Consider the following 18,262-nt stretch of genomic DNA (forward strand, 5'->3'; position numbering starts at 1 on the left):
GTGCATCCTCTCTCTCTAAATAAATAAATAAATAAGTCTTTTTTAAAAACCAGAAATGAAAGAGGAGACATTATAATTGATATCACAAAAATGCAAAGGATCATAAGAGACTACTATGAATGCCAACAAATTGGATAACCTAGAAGAAATTCCTAGAAACTATATACAGCTTGTCAAGACTGAATTGTGAAAAATAGATAATCTGAACAGACATTAACAAGTTAAGGATATTGGATCAGTAATCAAAAACTTCCCATAAAAGAAAAGTCCAGGACCAGATGATTTCACTGTAAATTCTACCAAACATTTAAAGAACTAATACAAACCTTGCTCCGACTTTCCCAAAAAAACTAAATGCCAAACTCATTTTATAAAGCCAGCATTTACCTAATACCAAAACCAGACAAAGACAGTGCAAGAAAAGAAAACTATAGGCTAATATCCCTGATGAATATAGATGCAGAAAGCCTCAACATAATAGGAGAAAACCAAATTCAACTGTACATTTAAAGGATCACAGCGGTGATCAAGTGGGATTTATCCCTGAAATACAAGGATGGTTCAGCATATGTAAACCAATCAGTGTGATATACCAGTTAATAAAATGAAAGATAAAAATGATAGGATTATATCAGTAGATTCAGTAAAAGCATTTGACAAAATTCAGTATCCATTGATGATAAACACAGTGAGTATAGTGGGAACACACCTTAACACAATAGAGACCAACTATGATAGACCCACAGCTAACATCACGTTTTTCATTTAAGACCAAGAATAAGGGGCACCTGGGTGGCTCGGTGGGTTAACGCCTCTACCTTCAGCTCAGGTCATGATCCCAGGGTCCTGGGATCGAGCACCCCATTGGGCTCTCTGCTCAGCGGGGAGCCTGCTTCCCTTCCTCTCTCTCTGCCTGCCTCTCTGCCTCCTTGTGATCTCTGTCTGTTAAATAAATAAATAAAATCTTTAAAAAAAAATGACCAAGAATAAGACAAGGATGTCCACTATTACCATTCCTATTCCACATAGTAATGGAAGTTTCCAGATTGGAAAGGAAGACATAAACTTGTCTCTTTGCAGTTGACATGGTATTATATATAGAAAAACCTTAAAAACTCCACTGAAACATTGCTAGAACTATTTCAGTAAATTTACAGGATGCAAGATACACAAAAATCAGTTGTAGTTCTAATAATGAACTTTGAGAAAATTATTAAAACAATACTATTTATAATTGCATCAAGAACAATAAAATACCAAGAATAAATTTAACCAAGTAGGTGGAAGCTCTGTAAACTGAAGAGGTCCCTGGGTGGCTCAGTCAGTTAAGCATCCTACTTCAGCTTGGGTCATGATCTCAAGGTCCTGGGGCTAAACAAGGAACGTGCTTATCCCCTGCCCCTCCCCCCATTCATGCGTTTACGTGCATACACTCTCTCTCTGAAATAATGAAATATTTTATTTAAAAAAAAGATCTGTACACTGATAACTGATATCTGTATACCGTATAAGATACTGAGGAAAGAAATTAAAGAACACAAATAAGATGGAAAGTTAATTCTATGCTCATGAATTAGAAGAATTAATGTTATTAAAATTTTCACTCCTGAAAACAATCTATAGATTCAGTGCAATTCCTATTAAAACTTCCAGTGGCAGACAGTCTTAAAATTTGTATGGAATCAGAAAAGATCTTGAATGGTCAAAACAGTCTTGAGAAAAACAAAACTGGAGGCTTCATACTCCCTGATTTCAAACTATATTACAAAACTATAGTAGTAATCAAAACAGTATGGTATTTTCGTAAAATAGATACGTAGATCAGTGGAACAGAATGCAGAGCCTGGAAATAAACCCACACATAAATGTCAATTAATTTACAGCAAAGGAGCCAAAAGTATATAGTGGGGGAAATGTAGTCTCTTCAATGAATGGTGTTGGGAAAACTGGTGAGCCATATGCAAAAGAGTGAAACTGAACCCTTATTCTTATACCATACACCAAAGTTAACTCAGAATGGATTAAAAATTTGAACACAAGACCTAAAACCATGAAACTTCTAGAAGAAAACATAGAAGTTAAGATCTGTGGTATTGGTTTTGGCAGTGGCTTTTTGAGTTTGACACTAAGGACAAAGGCAACAAAAGCAAAAAAATAAGTAAGTGGAACTACATCAAGCTGAAAAGCTTTTGCATAGCCAAGGAAGCCATCTACAAAATGAAAGGCAACCATCAAAATGGGAGAAACTATTTGTAAAACATATTAGTAAGGGATTGATGTTCTAAATATATTTTTTAAAAACTCAAAAGCAAATGAAACAATCAAGTTAAAAAATGGCACAGGGGGCACCTGGGTGGCTCAGTGGGTTAAAGCCTCTGCCTTCGGCTCAGGTCATGATCTCAGGGTCCTGGGATCAAGCCCCGCATTGGGCTCTCTGCTCAGCAGGGAGCCTGCTTCCCCCACTCTCTCTGCCTGCCTGCCTCTGCCTACTTCTGATCTGTCAAATAAATAAATAAAAATCTTTAAAAAAAAAAAATGGCACAGGAACTGAATACAGACTTTTTACCAAAGAAGACCTGTAAGTGGCCAACAGTTAAGTGAAAAAAGGTGCTTAACATCTCTAATTATCAGAGAAATGCAAATCAAAACCACAATGAGATAACACCTCACACGTGTTAGAATGGCTTGTCATCCAAAACAAGTGTATTGTTATCCAAAATAACAAGTGTTGATAAGGATGTGGAGAAAAGGGAACCCTTGTACACTGTTGGTAGGAATGTATATTGATTGGTAAAGCAGTATATGAAAAGCAGTATGGGGTTTCCTCAAAAATTTTAAGTAGAATTACCATTTCTTTTAACAATCCCACTTTGGGGTAAATATCCAAAGGACATGAAAACAGGATCTAAAAGAGATCACACTCCCGTGTTCATTGCTTGTTATTTACAGTAGCCAACATATGGGAACAACCCAAGCGTGTGTCAGCAGATGAAGGGATAGAGATGTGGTGTACATGCGCACTGGAGTATTATTTAGCTGTGAGAAGGAAGGAGCTCCTGCCATTGGCAGCAGCAGGAATGGATCGTAAAGGTATCATGCAAAGTGAAAAAAGCCACACAGACAAATACTGCATGGTATTATTTATATCTAGAACTAAAAATAGAAGTCATTCTCATTTAAAAAGAAAGCAGTGGGGTTACCTGGGTGGCTCAGTCAGTTAAGTGTCAGACTCTTGATTTCAGTTTGGGTCACAATCTCAGGGTCTTGGGATCGAGCCCTTTTACGGGCTCTGGGCTTAGTGCAGAGTCTGCATGTCCCTCTCGCTCTGCTTCTCCAACCACTCATGCTCATTCTGTCTGTCTCTCTGTCTCAAATAAATAAAATCTTTTAAAAAGTGGCTGTTAGAGGGTGGGGCTGTAGAGAGAGGTTGATAAAAGGATACACATACTCTCTGAGATGATCAGAGGATCTAATACAAAACTGATGATATTTGATAACACTGTTGTATAACTGAAATTTTCTAAAAGAATAGAACCTAAATTTTCTCACACACACAAAAATGTATGATGTGTTGGTTGCGTTAACAAATGAGATGAGGAGGAACTTCAACAGTGTAGGTGTACATCAATACCATATGACCGCAGTGTACACTTTAATTATCTTACAATGGTATATGTACTTATACCTCAATAAAGCTGAAAAAAATCAAGTTAAAAAATTTAAGTTGATTTGTTTGTAAAGTTACATTTTATAATCAGAAAAAAATGTGAAGAGAACTTAAAATAATGTTAAGTCTCTGACTACATGGGCACTAATTTACTTGAAAGATGAAGCAAACTTCTGAAAAGGTGACAAAAGCTTTGCACACCAGGGAAATGGACAATTATACATGTTTATAAAATGTTATATAATGTATCAAGGGCTGGATCCCTTGACCACATCTGTGGATCCCAGGTTAGAAACTGTCTATGAAGGGATCCTAGCTATTCTTTTCTTCACAGCCAAGATTTTCCAGTTGGTCATTTCCCTATTCAGTTTCCCACCCAGTTACAATCTGGCTTCTGTCCTTATCACATTACTGAAACTGTTCTTTCTGATGTCACTCGCAGACTTTTATCGCCATCATACCACTTTGCTTTTCTTTTGCCCTGGTTTTAATGTATTCTTCCATGTCATAATTATGTATCATTGCAAACTGCCCAAAATCATTTCTGAAACAAGATACTGGTCAACAGATGCTCCTACTTGTGTCACATTTCTCAAATCATAGTTAATGCCAGCTTTTCTCCAGAGCTCTAAATTAATGTATCTGCTACTTATCAATACCAGGGCGGATGTATCTTTAAGTATCTAAAGAGAAACACTTCTGCTACTAAGCTTACTGTTGACCCCCTCCAAGCCTGCCCTACCTGTATTCTCTGTTTTAGTAGAAGAAATCGGGACTTTTTTTTTTTTTCTTTTTTTAAAGGAATTAGTACCTTTAGATCTTATGCTTGAAGAGATTTTGTATCCCCTGTTTTAGTAAAAGTGGAGATCCCAGATCTCTCCCTTTCCGGTCTTGGTTCCTTCGCCTTTCATCTCTTCTCTCCTACCACTACTAGCCTAGCTTGTATTCTCGACTTCTTGTGTCTAAATTGCTGCTGTCACTTCCTAATAGATGTCTCTGCTCCAGCCTCTATTCCAGCAGTCTGTAGTATTTTAGCTGTATAACTGTTCTTTCTAAAACAGAAACCTGAGGGGCACCTGGGTGGCTCAGTGGGTTAAAGCCTCTGCCTTCTGCTCAGGTCATGATCCCAGGGTCCTGGGATCGAGCCCTGCATCGGGCTCTCTGATCAGCAGGGAGCCTGCTTCCTTCTCTCTCTCTGCCTGTCTCTTTGCCTACTTGTGATAAATAAATAAAATCTTCATTAAAAAAACTAAAAAAGTAGTAAAACAGACACCTGATATTTCTGCTCCTGTAAGAGAAATTCTCATGGTCCCAGTTGTGCTCTTCAAACTGAGATACAGGTATCCTGGTATGCCAGGTGACATATGAAGCCACAGTATAAATCTATGGCATCTTCCTGGGGTTTCAGTGTTGCTTGAAGACTTTGGGGGAGGGCAAAGAAGGTATTAGGAATCATTTGTTTAAAAAAAAAAAAAAAAAGGTTTGAGATACACTGGCTTCCAGAATAGTCTCACCTTCTTTAGTGTGGCATACAAGATCCCATATGATCTAAGCAGATGATGCGATCTCTGTGATCTACCAGACTGTATAGTTTCAGGTTCATCAGAAGAACAGTAACTGTAAATCCTTAGAGTGGAGAAGCAGAGGGAAGTAGGTAGAGCAGAGTTGAGTACCAGTAGAGAGAAGGGCGCAAAACCTAGTCTAAGGCATTGAGAGCTCGCCAAGGCCAGATGACAGTTTAGCTCTTAAGGAAAAGTTAGATCCAGAGCAAGGTAGAATTGAAAACCAAGATGTTATGCACCAAAAAATAAAAACTACGGGGCTCCTGGGTGGCTCACTTGGTTGAGTGTCCAACTCATGATTTCTGCTCAGGTCATGATCTCATGGGTTGTGGGATCTGCTTGTTCCTCTCCCTCTGTTCCTCCCTCCACTCGCTTGCTCGCTCGCTCTTTCTCTCTCAAATAAGTAAATAAGTATTTTTTTAAAAGTCTGTGGACAAATCTGAGAGATCAAAGCCCACAGTTTCACTGTTCATTATGGACCTTTGAACCCAGCATCAGACACAAGTAACATGGTTATAAGCCACTTAAAAAAATTAGGAAAAACCATTTATTGAGTACCTGCAGAGTGCCTTGTTTCTGTACTAGATTCTTTTAACATAGAGAAGCAGCGTTTTTATTGACTTATTGCCATTCTGAAGATAAACAATAGTACAGACTTAAACAGTATAATTATATTCCACTGGACATGGTAGGTAGCATTCAGTAAATATTGAATAAGAGGTAAGTTAAAACTATGTATAGAAAACTTTAAACCCTACAGGTAGTATACAAATTTTAGTACACAATTTTCTGTTTTACACAGATACTACACAAATTTATTATTGCATAGAATGGCTATTCAAATTGATCTCATTTTAGGATGCAAAATACTCCAAAAAGTACAGAATTTGTACAACATGAAAGTTATATATTCTCTTACTAATTAACAGTTATGCTAGAAAAGATGTTAAAAACTGTCTAACTATTGGGATGCTTGAGTGACTTAGTCAGTTAAGCATCTGCCTTCAGCTCAGATCATGATCCCAGAGTCCTGGGATTGAGTCTTGCATCAGACTCCTTGCTCCCCAGGGAGCCTCCTTCTCCCTCTGCCTGCCACTCCCCCTCCCTGTGCTCTCTGTCTCGAACAAATAAATAAAATCTTTAAAACAAAACAATACAAAAAAGAACCTGTAACTATTAGGGGGGACCTGGGTGGCTTAGTTGAGCATCTCTCTCTCTCTCTCTTTTTTTTTTTTTAAAGATTTTATTTATCTGACAGAGCACAAGCAGGCAGAGGAAAGAGAGAAGGAGGCATTGCACCAAGCAGAGAGATTGAAGTGGGGCTTAATTCTAGGACCCTGGGATCATGACCTAAGCAGAAGGCATGTGCTTAACCAATGAGCCCCTGAGGCACCCCTACTCAAAGATTTATTTATTGATTGATTGATGGGTTGATTGGAGAGAAAAAGCACAAATGGGAGAGCCAGATGGATAGAGAATCCAGAGTGATTTTGCACAGAGCCCAGAGCCCAGTGCAGGGCCCAATCTCATGCCCCTGAGATCACTAGCTGAGCTAAAATCAGGGAGTCAGACGCTCAACCGACTGAGCCATTCAGAGTATTTCCCCAATCCTGTTTGTGTTTTGTTTGGGATTTTTTTTAAGATTTATTTAAGACTCTTGGGGCGCCTGGGTGGCTCAGAGGGTCCAGCCTCTGCCTTCAGCTCAGTCATGGTCTCAGGGTCCTGGGATCGAGCCCCACATGGGGCTCTCTGCTCAGTGGGGAGTCTGCTTCCCTCTCTCTCTGCCTACTTGTGATCTCTCTCTCTTTCTCTCTCTGTGTCAAATAAATAAAATCTTTTTTTTTTTAAATGACATCAGGGGCACCTGGGTGGTTCAGTGGGTTAAAGCCTCTGCCTTCTGCTCAGGTCATGATCCTAGGGTCCCGGGATCGAGCCCCACATCGGGCTGTCTGCTCAGCAGGGAGCCTACTTCCTTTCCTCTCTCTTTCTGCCTGCTTCTCTGCCTCCTTGTGATCTCTGTCAAATAAATAAGTAAAATCTTTTAAAAAATAAAATTTTTTAAAATGACATCAGACTCTTGGGGCACCTGGGTGGCTCAGTGGGTTAAAGCCTCTGCCTTCGGCTCAGGTCATGATCCCAGGGTCCTGGGATCGAGCCCCGAATCGGGCTCTCTGCTGAGCAGGGAGCCTGCTTCCCCCCTCTCTGTCTGCCTGTCTCTCTGCCTACTTGTGATCTCTGTCTATCAAATAAAAAAAATTTTTTTTAATAAATAAAAATGATATCAGACTCTTGATTTTGGCTCAGGTCATGATCTCAGGGTCATGGGATCGAGCCTTTCATTAGACTCTGTGCTCAGCAGGAAGTCTGCTTCTCCTTGTCCCTCTGCTCTTCCCCCCACACACACTCTCTCAAATAACCAATTTTTAAAATCTTTAAAAAAAAACTGTTAACTATTTGAAAAATAACAGGAATATCTATCAAAATCAGAAGGATGTGATTATAGCAGTAATCCAAGGAATTATAAAGCATTTGATTAACATCTTACTAATTTGAATATAATGATATGACAGAGTGGGAGAGGGATGAAAGTTTAAAACAGCAAAAAATCAAAGCAGAAATAAATTCACTTAGAGATGGTGGTGCTGATGTTTACAAAATATGCCCCAGAAAGGTGTGAAAACTAACTCTGCAAGTAGCTTCATAAAGCTACACATACAAATGCTGTAATCTGTGATACCAACTAGAAAAAACAGGAGTTAAAAGTTCCACTTGTGAGTAATGCTTTCTTCTCTCTCTCTCTTTCTCTCCCTGTAGTTATTGTGACCAACTGAAAGTCTCAGAGAGTACCCACGTGCTTCAGCCTTTCCTCCCCAGTATCCTGGATGGCTTAATTCACCTAGCAGCCCAGTTCAGCTCAGAGGTCCTCAACCTGGTGATGGAGACCCTGTGCATCGTCTGTACAGTAGACCCAGAGTTCACAGCAAGCATGGAAAGCAAAATCTGCCCCTTCACCATCGCCATTTTCCTGAAGTACAGTAACGGTATGCCCCTGGGACTGTGTGCGGATGAGGGACACCAAAGGAAAGGTGGTGCCTGGTGAATTTAGGTGAAACTTTTCCCTGGGTCTCGTGGTCTTAAGCATCGTAAGCAAAAAAAGGCTTTCACTCAGCAAAGAGGTGATCCCGTACTGGAGCTAGAAGAACACCAAAAAGTGGAGTAGGTGTTCTGTCACTCTCACCTGCAGTCAGAACTGGGGAAAAAGACAAATAAAGGGTTAGCAGGCAAGAGGTACAGTTCAGAACTAAATCCCCTAAAAGAAGGGGCCTACAGCTATCATGTAGAAAATGAGATACTGAAGAAAGACCTGTGCAAATGGTTATGAACAATGGAGGTCATCACATGGCTTTTGTAGTAGCAAAAATTTAGAAGTAATAAAAAAAATTAGTTACATTTATTATATCCGTAAAGTGAAATACCGTGCAGCCTCTAAACATCAAACTTGAAAGGAATGGTTAAAGCCGTGGGAAAGTGCTCACATTCTAAGAAGAGAATAGGAGGTTTTCCAAACTGCATAGAGTATAACCCCAAGTTTTGGGTTTGTTTTAGACAAGAATTAATTTATAGATATGTACATAGAAAAAGAACCAGAAGAAAATACATCAAAGTGTTAAGGTAGGTCTCTCTAGGTTGTGGAACTCCAGGTGTTTTCTTCCCTTGAATACTTTCCTACATTTTGACTTTTTCAGTAGTGAGTGTGCATTAGTAACAGCACTTCACTTGTGTAATGCTTCATTACCAGAAAAAAATATTGAGGATATTTGTTTTTATCTACCTATAGATAGAGGTAGGAGTTACACAATATGATATCATACTAAACGTTTTATTTGATTGGCTTTTTCACTTAAAATGTGTCCTGAAGAGACACCTGGGTGGCTCAGTCAGTTAAGCATCTGCCTTTGGCTCAGGTCATAATCCCAGGTTCTGGGATTGAGTCCTGCAGTATTGGGCAGTTTGCTAAGCAGAGAGCTTGCTTCTCCCTCTGCCTTTCACTCCCCCTGCTTCTGCTCTTCTCTGACAAAATAAATAAACAAACTCTTAAAAAAAAAAAAAAAAGGTGTCCTGAAGAGGTTTCCATGTTGCACTCCTAGATACCTCTCATTCTTCTCAGCCGTCACGTAATATTCCCTAAAATGGCTATAGCATAATCTGCTGGTTCTGTTAATGCACATCTAGAATGTTCACAGTTTTTTTCAAAGCAATAGTGCAGTGATACTTTCTATTTTTTCTTGCTCGATATAGGAAGAAATGTTTCTTAAATAGGTGAAGTAGGTCAAGCCAAAGTTTCATTTCTTCACAAGGCTCTGCCTTGTGAGGGTTTTGCCTTTTGCTTTGGAAATGCTTTGGAAGTTCTTTTTTCTCTCATGACTAACCCCTGGGAGATGTATATGATTCCTCTTCAACACAGGAGAGCCTGGCAATGAGTGTTTTGGCAACCTTTGAAAGTTTCATGGTCTTCTTAACAAAGTATCAATGGGGATTTTTTTTTTTTTCCTTAAGTGTTTGGTTTTGTAATCCAGGTTTCACAAGAATAAAAGTCATTAAAGATTTGCCCCGGAAAAAGAGCTGGGTTTCATTTTAGGAGTAGCTATTCCAGGCCAATTTCTGACTTAATGAAACCATGTATCCTCTGGCTCTTGGAGAGCTAGCTTCTCTCCTATTTCAGGGTATTCATACAGCCTCACTAGGTCCCAGGTATATGACGTATAAGTAGAGCAGAAGTTGTTAACTTAGATAAGGGCCAAGCAACAGGCATCATTAAGCCAGAAGCACAATCAGACCATTGGGTGGGGGGATTCTGTGTGCCTTATCCACTTCAGATCCTGTCGTCGCCTCGCTGGCCCAGGATATCTTCAAGGAGCTGTCCCAGATTGAAGCCTGCCAGGGCCCAATGCAGATGAGGCTGATTCCCACTCTTGTGAGCATAATGCAGGCCCCACCAGACAAGATCCCTGCAGGGCTGTGTGCGGTAAGTGCTTACAGGGCACCGATGTGGGTGGAGATTTAAGAAAAAGAGCGGGCTCAGGCTCTTCCCATATCACCTGTACATCCCACCTAGCTGATGGGAAGCCGGTGGCATTAGAGATTCGTAGGGTGATTTTCCTGGGCTACTTTGCCCACAGGACAGTGGGAGGCTGTCCTGATTCTTGAGGCTTTGGCGACCTGGCTCTTCTGGTTCCTGAGTTGCCCTTGGTGAATTGAACAGTGCTGTTATTAGACAGTGCCACTGAGTATGTCACCAGACTGTCTGTCCACTCCACTGCCATATACCATCCACCCCCATATCTAAGCAAGCAGCAAGCTAGCGGGAGGAGGCTAAGAGCACTCTCCACTAGCTGATTACTCCTTTCCTTCAGAAACTTTACTTGGTGAAAGTTAATGCGCTTTCTTTGGGTTGCTATGTTGTGTCCATGCAATAAGGATCTTGGATGTTGGGCACCCTTGACCCCCACCCTAGGAGAAGTTCTGATTTTTTTTCTCCCCCTCTTCTCTCCTTCAGACGGCCATTGATATCCTGACCACAGTAGTACGGAATACAAAGCCTCCCCTTTCCCAGCTACTCATCTGCCAAGCTTTCCCTGCTGTGGCACAGTGCACCCTTCACACAGATGACAACGCCACCATGCAGGTATCAGAGCTGTGGTGACTAGAAGAGGGAAGGTAGCTCCCCGGCCATAGGCTTATAGTAGCCTGAGAAAGCTGACACAGTCTCCTGCTTTAGAGATACAGGTCTCTCAAATCCAGCCGAGACCCTCCCAAGCACTCTCTGCTTTGGAATCTGTTATGATCTTAAAGGGTATGGATGCCAGACATCCTGCCCATCTGTATCTGGGTATTGCTACTGTGGATGAGATTACAGACCTACAGACTTGAAGCTCTAAGAAAGTCTTTCCTGACTCAGTAAAGTCAGCAATGTAATAGGCCTTTGGAAATCTCTGGGCAGATAGTGGTTCATATGTTTGTTTGTCTTTATTCTCATAAAGACCTGTAGTGTCCACAATCACTGCTTACATCTTAAACATCTACCAGAGGTAGATCTTCATGGCTAAAACTTAGTTTACTTGGCCATGATCCCTTGTGATCAGAAGTAAGATTTTTGAGATAGCTGATTTGGTAAAGCAAGGATTGTATATTGCATGGCTATATCTGTTAACAGTAAATTCCTGACTCCAACTGTATGTACCCACCACAAACCCTGTAGGCTCATCGCTTTTATGAGACATAGGCCTCTAAGAAAAACATTGGCCCATATAGACCGAGGGCCTCCTGATATCTGTTCCCCCGTCACTAATCTCGTTTGCCACCTTTGTCTCCCCAGAATGGTGGAGAGTGCTTGCGGGCTTACGTGTCAGTGACACTGGAGCAGGTGGCCCAGTGGCACGATGAGCAGGGCCACAATGGGCTGTGGTATGTGATGCAAGTGGTGAGCCAGCTCCTGGACCCCCGTACCTCCGAGTTCACTGCGGCCTTTGTGGGTCGCCTCGTCTCCACCCTCATCTCCAAGGCAGGGCGGGAGCTGGGGGAGAATCTGGACCAGATTCTTCGTGCCATCCTCAGTAAGATGCAGCAGGCAGAAACGCTCAGTGTCATGCAGGTAAGAGGACAGTGGGGAGCGGGGCTTTGCCAACCTCCAGGTGGTAGAGATGGAAATCGATATACAGGCCTGGAGGTATTACTTTGTCTTACGATCCTTGCAGAGCAGTTAAGTAAAATCTGTCTATTCTGGCCCAAGAAATACTGACAAGGAACTCCCCGTGTTCTCTGTTTCTTGACTGGCCAACCCCATTCCCTCTCATCTCCAGCTCTCTGAAATTGGTTTCCCTGAAGCAGATGTCCTTCTTGTTACCTCCTAGTCTCTGATCATGGTGTTCGCTCATCTGGTGCACACTCAGCTGGAACCCCTCTTGGAGTTCCTGTGCAGCCTCCCAGGACCTACTGGCAAACCTGCCCTGGAATTTGTAATGGCTGAGTGGACGAGCCGGCAGCATCTGTTCTATGGCCAGTATGAGGGCAAAGTCAGGTAGGGCCCATATTTCTTCTGTGGGCATTCTGCCCTCTCCTTGCATTTCTGCTTTCCCTTACTTGCTTCACTCATTTTTGTTCAACATGTGAAACTGCCCCCTTGTATTCCCTTTTCCCTCTATTTCTTTATTGTTAATCGGGGTCTTTGAATAGCTGTCGTCTTGAAATTTCTAAAACACAGTCAACACAGGTACACTGTATTTTTTCCCCCTCTCTGCTGGCTAGAGATCCCCCACTGCCATAGACTTCACCTAGCCAAGTACTGCTAGTGCCTTATTCTCCTTTATAAACCCAAGCCTTCTAACTGTGGCTTGCTAACTTCCCATCCTAGACTTGCGTCCCACTGGTTCCCATTACCCCATTGCACTTTTTGGTGTGGCCAGCTATTGCGATCCTTGCCCACCTTAGCTTTGTTCAAAAAGTTCAAAAGTTTCATTAGCCCATCCTCATGAACACTAAATCCCATTTTCAGTTAAGTTCTCTCATCTCTCCTAATTTGTTGTGAACAGAATTTTCACCAACCCAGAGAAGAGTCTTAGAACATAATTGCCGATCTCCTTGGAGTGAACTCCAGATGGGTTGCTGATTGACCCTTTTTTGGCTCTTCCTTGCTAGCTCTGTGGCACTGTGTAAACTGCTCCAGCACGGCATCAATGCAGATGACAAACGGCTGCAGGATATCCGCGTGAAGGGAGAGGAGATCTACAGCATGGATGAGGGCATCCGCACCCGCTCGAAGTCAGCCAAAAGTGGGTGATGCTGCTGCCCCTCCAGTCTCTTCCCTAGGGGCTAAGTGGCAAGGGTGGGGGGCAAGGATGCACTGTGATCTCGATTTTTAAAATACAGCTGTTAGTGATGGCTTTGATAAAAAGAAACAGAAAGCTGTAGGTAAACAGATCAGAACATATGGTTCCTTCTTACTGCTGAAAATTGGCAAAAACAATCTCAGGGACCCCAACTTCCAGCTTCATTCGGGACTCTGATACGCATTTGAGCATGTCTTTGTTGCCAGATTGCTTTTGTTCTATGACGTCAGTGATTTGTAGGCAGCGAGTGCAAAGCTGCCCTCTTCAGCCGTAGGTTTATAATCACCTCTGCTGTTTCTCGAACTGCAAGTCATGGGGACTGGAGTAATGCGCTCTGTACAGTTACTTGGTGTCCAAGCCTTATTACCAGCCAAAACCTATCTCCTAATTCCTGAACTCTTATCTGTCCTAACTTTTGAACTCTGAGAACACCAAGCGGATTGAAGTTCTTTAACTTTAAATCCTTCTGTGCCAAGTGGATATGGTCTGGGATGGTGGAAAGCCTGAGGGTTGGTGAACTGTGTCTGCTGAGCAGTGCCGCAGGAGGGAGGGAGCCCTGCCAAAGGGAGCCCACGGACAGTCTGTTAAAAGCCCTGCCTTTCCTTTCCAGACCCTGAGCGCTGGACAAACATTCCTTTACTGGTCAAGATCCTGAAGCTGATCATCAATGAGCTCTCCAACGTCATGGAGGCCAATGCCGCACGCCAGGCCACTCCTGCAGAGTGGGGTCAAGGTGCACCAGGCTCTGGCAGATCAAGTTACAAATGTTCAGATTATCAGTTTGGCTTACTGAATCATGGGGTTTTTTTTAAATGTTTAGTACATGCCCATCATGTGGCTAGCTAGCGTTGCTACACACGTGATGAGCTGCTCCTGAGGTCCGCCTTCTGAAATCTCTGCAGAGGCTGGGGTGGGAGGCGGCCGGGAGGCAAGCTGCTTACCCCTTTCTGTTCAGTTTTTCTCAACCTTTTCTCTACCCACTAAAACACCCTCAGTTCTTCCATTTAAACATTTTGGGAGGGCTTGGCCACAGGCCACATTGCAGAAACCCTTGGGACCCTTCTGTTCTGGCCTGTTTGCATTTGGGAAGGGAAATGTGTGAGCATACTCCAGCTGCTTTCCATCTCCAAGTAGATGACTCCAATGATATGTGGGAGGACCAGGAGGAGGATGAAGAGGAGGAAGAGGATGGTTTAGCTGGCCAGCTCTTATCTGACATTCTCGCTACAAGCAAATACGGTAAGCGGTTTGAGAAGAGGACAGGACAGCCATGCTAAATTCCTTTTCTGTGCACTGGCACCAAGAACAGGGTGCCAAAGGAGAGAGGTGGGCCCACAAGGGACGTTCTTTGGGCTTCTTTAGCCCTTCTACCCCAGCTGTGTGGTGATGCCTCCCTGCTTGGGGTGCAGGAAGGGGCCCCGGCCCTGACCCCTTTCTGTGTTGACTGTGTCTAACAGAGGAGGATTACTACGAGGATGACGAGGAAGATGACCCTGATGCCCTGAAGGATCCTCTCTATCAGATCGACCTGCAGGTGCGCATTTCCAGAGGCCAATGTCTTGCAGGTGATGATGTCCCAGGCCCCGGAAACAGGAATATGGCTTCAAACCCATTCATAGTTCATTCTGGGAGCTTCAGGGCAGAGAGTTCCTATCTTGTTAAGTAGTCAAGGGCTCTGGGTGGGCTGGAAGTATTTTAGCATTATACCTGCCAGTATGGCGGTCCAATTTCTTGCAACTCGGCTATCTTGTGAAAGTCCTTGGGTGAAATATGGGACCTGTTGGGAAAATTTCTTTTCCTTATGGAATTTAGTCTCTGGATTAAGCCTGCACCAGATCCAAGAGTATAGAAAGCCACCCCTCAGCATGGTGGCATTTGTCAAAAAGCCAGTGCTTCCTGTACCACTTGGGGTTCTTGCCCTGCCACAGATGGTGAGCCTGGAAACCCTCAGTGATGCTACTCTTTTTCTTCCCCCCCAGGCATATCTCACAGACTTCCTCTGCCAGTTCGCTCAGCAGCCCTGCTACATAATGTTCTCAGGCCACCTTAATGACAACGAGAGGCGGGTTCTGCAGACCATTGGCATCTAAAAAAACGGAGACTTTCTACATCTTCTCCTCCTGGCTCAGCCACAAACCATTTTGCAGCCCTTAACTGGCCTCGAGATGTACTTTCTTTTCAACCTAGAGTGGCCTCCTGACTCTTGGCCCTTGGCCTTTGCAGAGTGACACTGACAATTCAAACCAAGTTCACCAGTGCTGTCACTTACGAATACTGGAAAAAAGGACACTTCTCAAAGACCCCCTGAAGAGACTCCATCTCTAGAAACCTTTCTCCCTATGTGCCCTCACCTCTGTTCCTAGAGCCCTCTGCTGGCCACTCCAGAAACATATTGCCCAGAAGGATTATGTGTTCATGGATTATTTTGCCCCACCTCAGGAGCACAGGAAGTCATGACCATTTATATTCTAAAACAGAACCTGTTTACTTTCATAGGACATCTGATGTGTTCAGATAGGAATACACTTGAGAGATGATTCTGCTTTCTGCCCTCCACCACAGATGCTCTGGGTTCTCCATAGGAACAAGAGGGAGCAACTACATTCTGAGCCCTCTTCAGTGACCTCTCCTTGTCTTCCTCCTACAACACTAAGGCTTCCCTCTCAGAGGAAGTCATCTTGTTTTTGCCTCATTGCATGACACAACCCCTCCCCCCCCAACCTATCCCTGTGTATACTTGCACACACACAAAATAAGCCAGACAGATGGCACGTTGGTTTTCCTTTTTTAGAAAAAAAAAAAAAAAAATGGAAAAACATTTTTTAAAAGTCCTCCTGACCCAACCATATTTAATATTCCTCTCCCACACATCACCACACAGTCTGATGTTCAAAGGTTACCCCCTCTCCCTCAGGAATCCTCTAAAGTGGATAAGTTGTAGCCCTCAAATTTGCAATGTGTATTTTTCTAGGAGAGTAAAGTAATCTTTACAAATGAATTTAGTCCGCATGGTATAAGGTATCCCAGCATATATACCTTCTGTCCCTTTTAGTAGGAAAATAAAAATTAGGGAAAAAGGAATAGGCAGAGCCATGTAGATACCATATTGTGTTTTAGCTAACCTAGCTCAAAATGATTCTTAGAGAACTAGTATCATCCAATCAAATATTTTTTAATTTTGCCACTTTTTATTTATTTATTCGACAGAGAGAGAGAGAAGAAACCGCAAGAGAGGGAGCACAAGCAGGGGGAGTGGGGGAGGGAGAAGCAGGCTTCCCATGGAGCAGGAGATTGATCGGGATCATGAGCTGAGCTGAAGGCAGACGCCTAATGACTGAGCCACCCAGGCACCCCCAATCAAGGGTTTTTAAAGGCGGTCCCTTGGTTCAAGAAGTGAATGAGGATAATAAAGGGAAGGAGGCAAACCCCAGCATTTCCTTTTTTGATAGTGCCCATGCCTGGTGCCCGAGTTTTAGGAGCTATAGAAGATTCTTTAGGTTGCCAGTCTTGCAGACAAGAAATAGAATAGAAAGTGAATTTAAGTCTCTGTTCTCGAGGAAAGGGCCCCAGTTATGGGTCATTTACTATACAGGACTGTAATGGAAGCTAAGGATTTTGTAGCCAATAGTGATTTCACACCACTAGGTGTCCCTGGTGTATAATTTCCACGTCTGACTGAGCTGGGAAAAGTGTTGAGGTTACTGTCTTTGAAAAGTCCGAGGGTGTGTGCACCGTATGGTCTGCTGCCAGGCAGATTCTGAAACTAGTAACTGCCCCTGCTGTTTCTCCCCCTTGAGATGGGAGTGTTGCTCCTACTGGGGAGATGATAGAAGGTCTGGCCAATTGTAGCTCAGGAAAAGCACAGTCAGCCTTAGAAACTCACTCCATCATTGATCTCAAGGCAGTGCCAGTTGGTTTCAATGCTGAAGGTTTCACAAGGCCAAATCAACTCATCATTGTGGCACAAAAGACTGGTCTCATACCATTGGTGTTGAATTGCTGAGTTTGGGAAGACTTGGGGCTCCCATATATAGAATGATATGGGCCCCGTCTAGGCCTGCTGATTAGGAGGAAAAAAAAAAAAGTCTGTATCTAGTGCCAAAAATGGTCTCTTGACAGAGGTTCTCTCGCTGATTTTGGGGGAGGACTGGAAAACTCGAGTCCTAATGGAAAGCATCTTTATATCATCTGGGGGGCCACCCGTGCCTAGGAGACATACTGTTGTGGATGAGAGCAGAGGGTCTTACACTGGTGTGCAGGCGCTTCCCGTGCTCCCACAGCATTTCCACATCGTCCCATTTAGCCTTTACAGCAGGCACATGGATAATCCCATTCTATCGACGAGGAAGAGTTCAGGGACTACACCAGCATCGGCATGGAGAAAAATGATCTGCTGGAGTCCAGCACTACGGACAAAAAGGAACTCCAGCTCCTACTATCTCTTCTTTTGGCCAAAGAGCTACCTTGGGTCTGAAAAGATTAGGGCCAATCGGTTGGAAGGAGTTGAAGCTCAAGATAAACAAGGGACTGAGAGAGCGCTGGGCTGCGGTAAAATAACTCTAGGTCTCCAGAGCCTGGTGAGTAACAGCTAGGACACCAAGGGCTTTCCCAGCAGTGGTTTAGGCTCTTAGTGGAAAGAACTGCAGGAAAAATGGAAGAAACAACCAGTAGATGGAGGAGGTGGAAGTCCAAGAATGGAAGGAAGCTGATTCTAAGTCCCTGCCCGATCTGTGACAGTGATCAGGGAATACCGACAGATGACGCAAGCTGATAAATAATGTTGTAACCACTGGGGTTTAATAGATGTTCATTATGAATTCAGAGCAAGGGATGCCAAACTAGACTCGTAGTCTGATTTTGTTAACATAAAATCTGGACACAGTAAAATCAAAGCATTAGGGAATGGGGAAGTCGGTTACTGGCCTCCAACTCTCAGATGACAAACGGGCTTATTGTGGAATGGTTTATGCTGTGCCCTAGGGTTCTGTCCTTCTCTTATTTGATATTAATGACAGATGAGGGGGCTTTTTAATGCCTTAGCCATTCCAAAAGAGGATATGAAGGCCTTTTACAAATGAAACAGCACTAGATAGGAGAGGGGCTGATCAGATTTTTTTTTAGATAGGGGAGGGGTTAGAATCCCAAGC

At 43.1% G+C, this 18,262-nt stretch overlaps 1 protein-coding gene across 2 annotated transcripts in view; it reads left to right on the forward strand.

Annotated features, from left to right (window-relative positions):
- Positions 1 to 16,113, forward strand: part of IPO9 (importin 9) — a 56,495-nt gene extending 40,382 nt beyond the window's left edge. For both annotated transcript variants that reach the window (XM_004756286.3, XM_013058142.2), the window contains exons 15-24: positions 8,044 to 8,270; positions 10,107 to 10,255; positions 10,787 to 10,915; positions 11,606 to 11,881; positions 12,141 to 12,307; positions 12,925 to 13,058; positions 13,726 to 13,848; positions 14,250 to 14,354; positions 14,573 to 14,649; positions 15,095 to 16,113. In XM_004756286.3, coding sequence (XP_004756343.1) covers positions 8,044 to 8,270; positions 10,107 to 10,255; positions 10,787 to 10,915; positions 11,606 to 11,881; positions 12,141 to 12,307; positions 12,925 to 13,058; positions 13,726 to 13,848; positions 14,250 to 14,354; positions 14,573 to 14,649; positions 15,095 to 15,205 — 1,498 coding nt within the window. In that variant the 3' untranslated portion in view covers positions 15,206 to 16,113. The remainder of the gene's footprint in view (positions 1 to 8,043; positions 8,271 to 10,106; positions 10,256 to 10,786; positions 10,916 to 11,605; positions 11,882 to 12,140; positions 12,308 to 12,924; positions 13,059 to 13,725; positions 13,849 to 14,249; positions 14,355 to 14,572; positions 14,650 to 15,094) is intronic.
- Positions 16,114 to 18,262: the final 2,149 nt, after the last annotated feature.

This window comes from Mustela putorius, unplaced genomic scaffold, assembly GCF_011764305.1.
Source record: "Mustela putorius furo isolate JIRA1106 unplaced genomic scaffold, ASM1176430v1.1 tig00000508_pilon_pilon_pilon, whole genome shotgun sequence".
Lineage (NCBI taxonomy): Eukaryota > Metazoa > Chordata > Mammalia > Carnivora > Mustelidae > Mustela > Mustela putorius.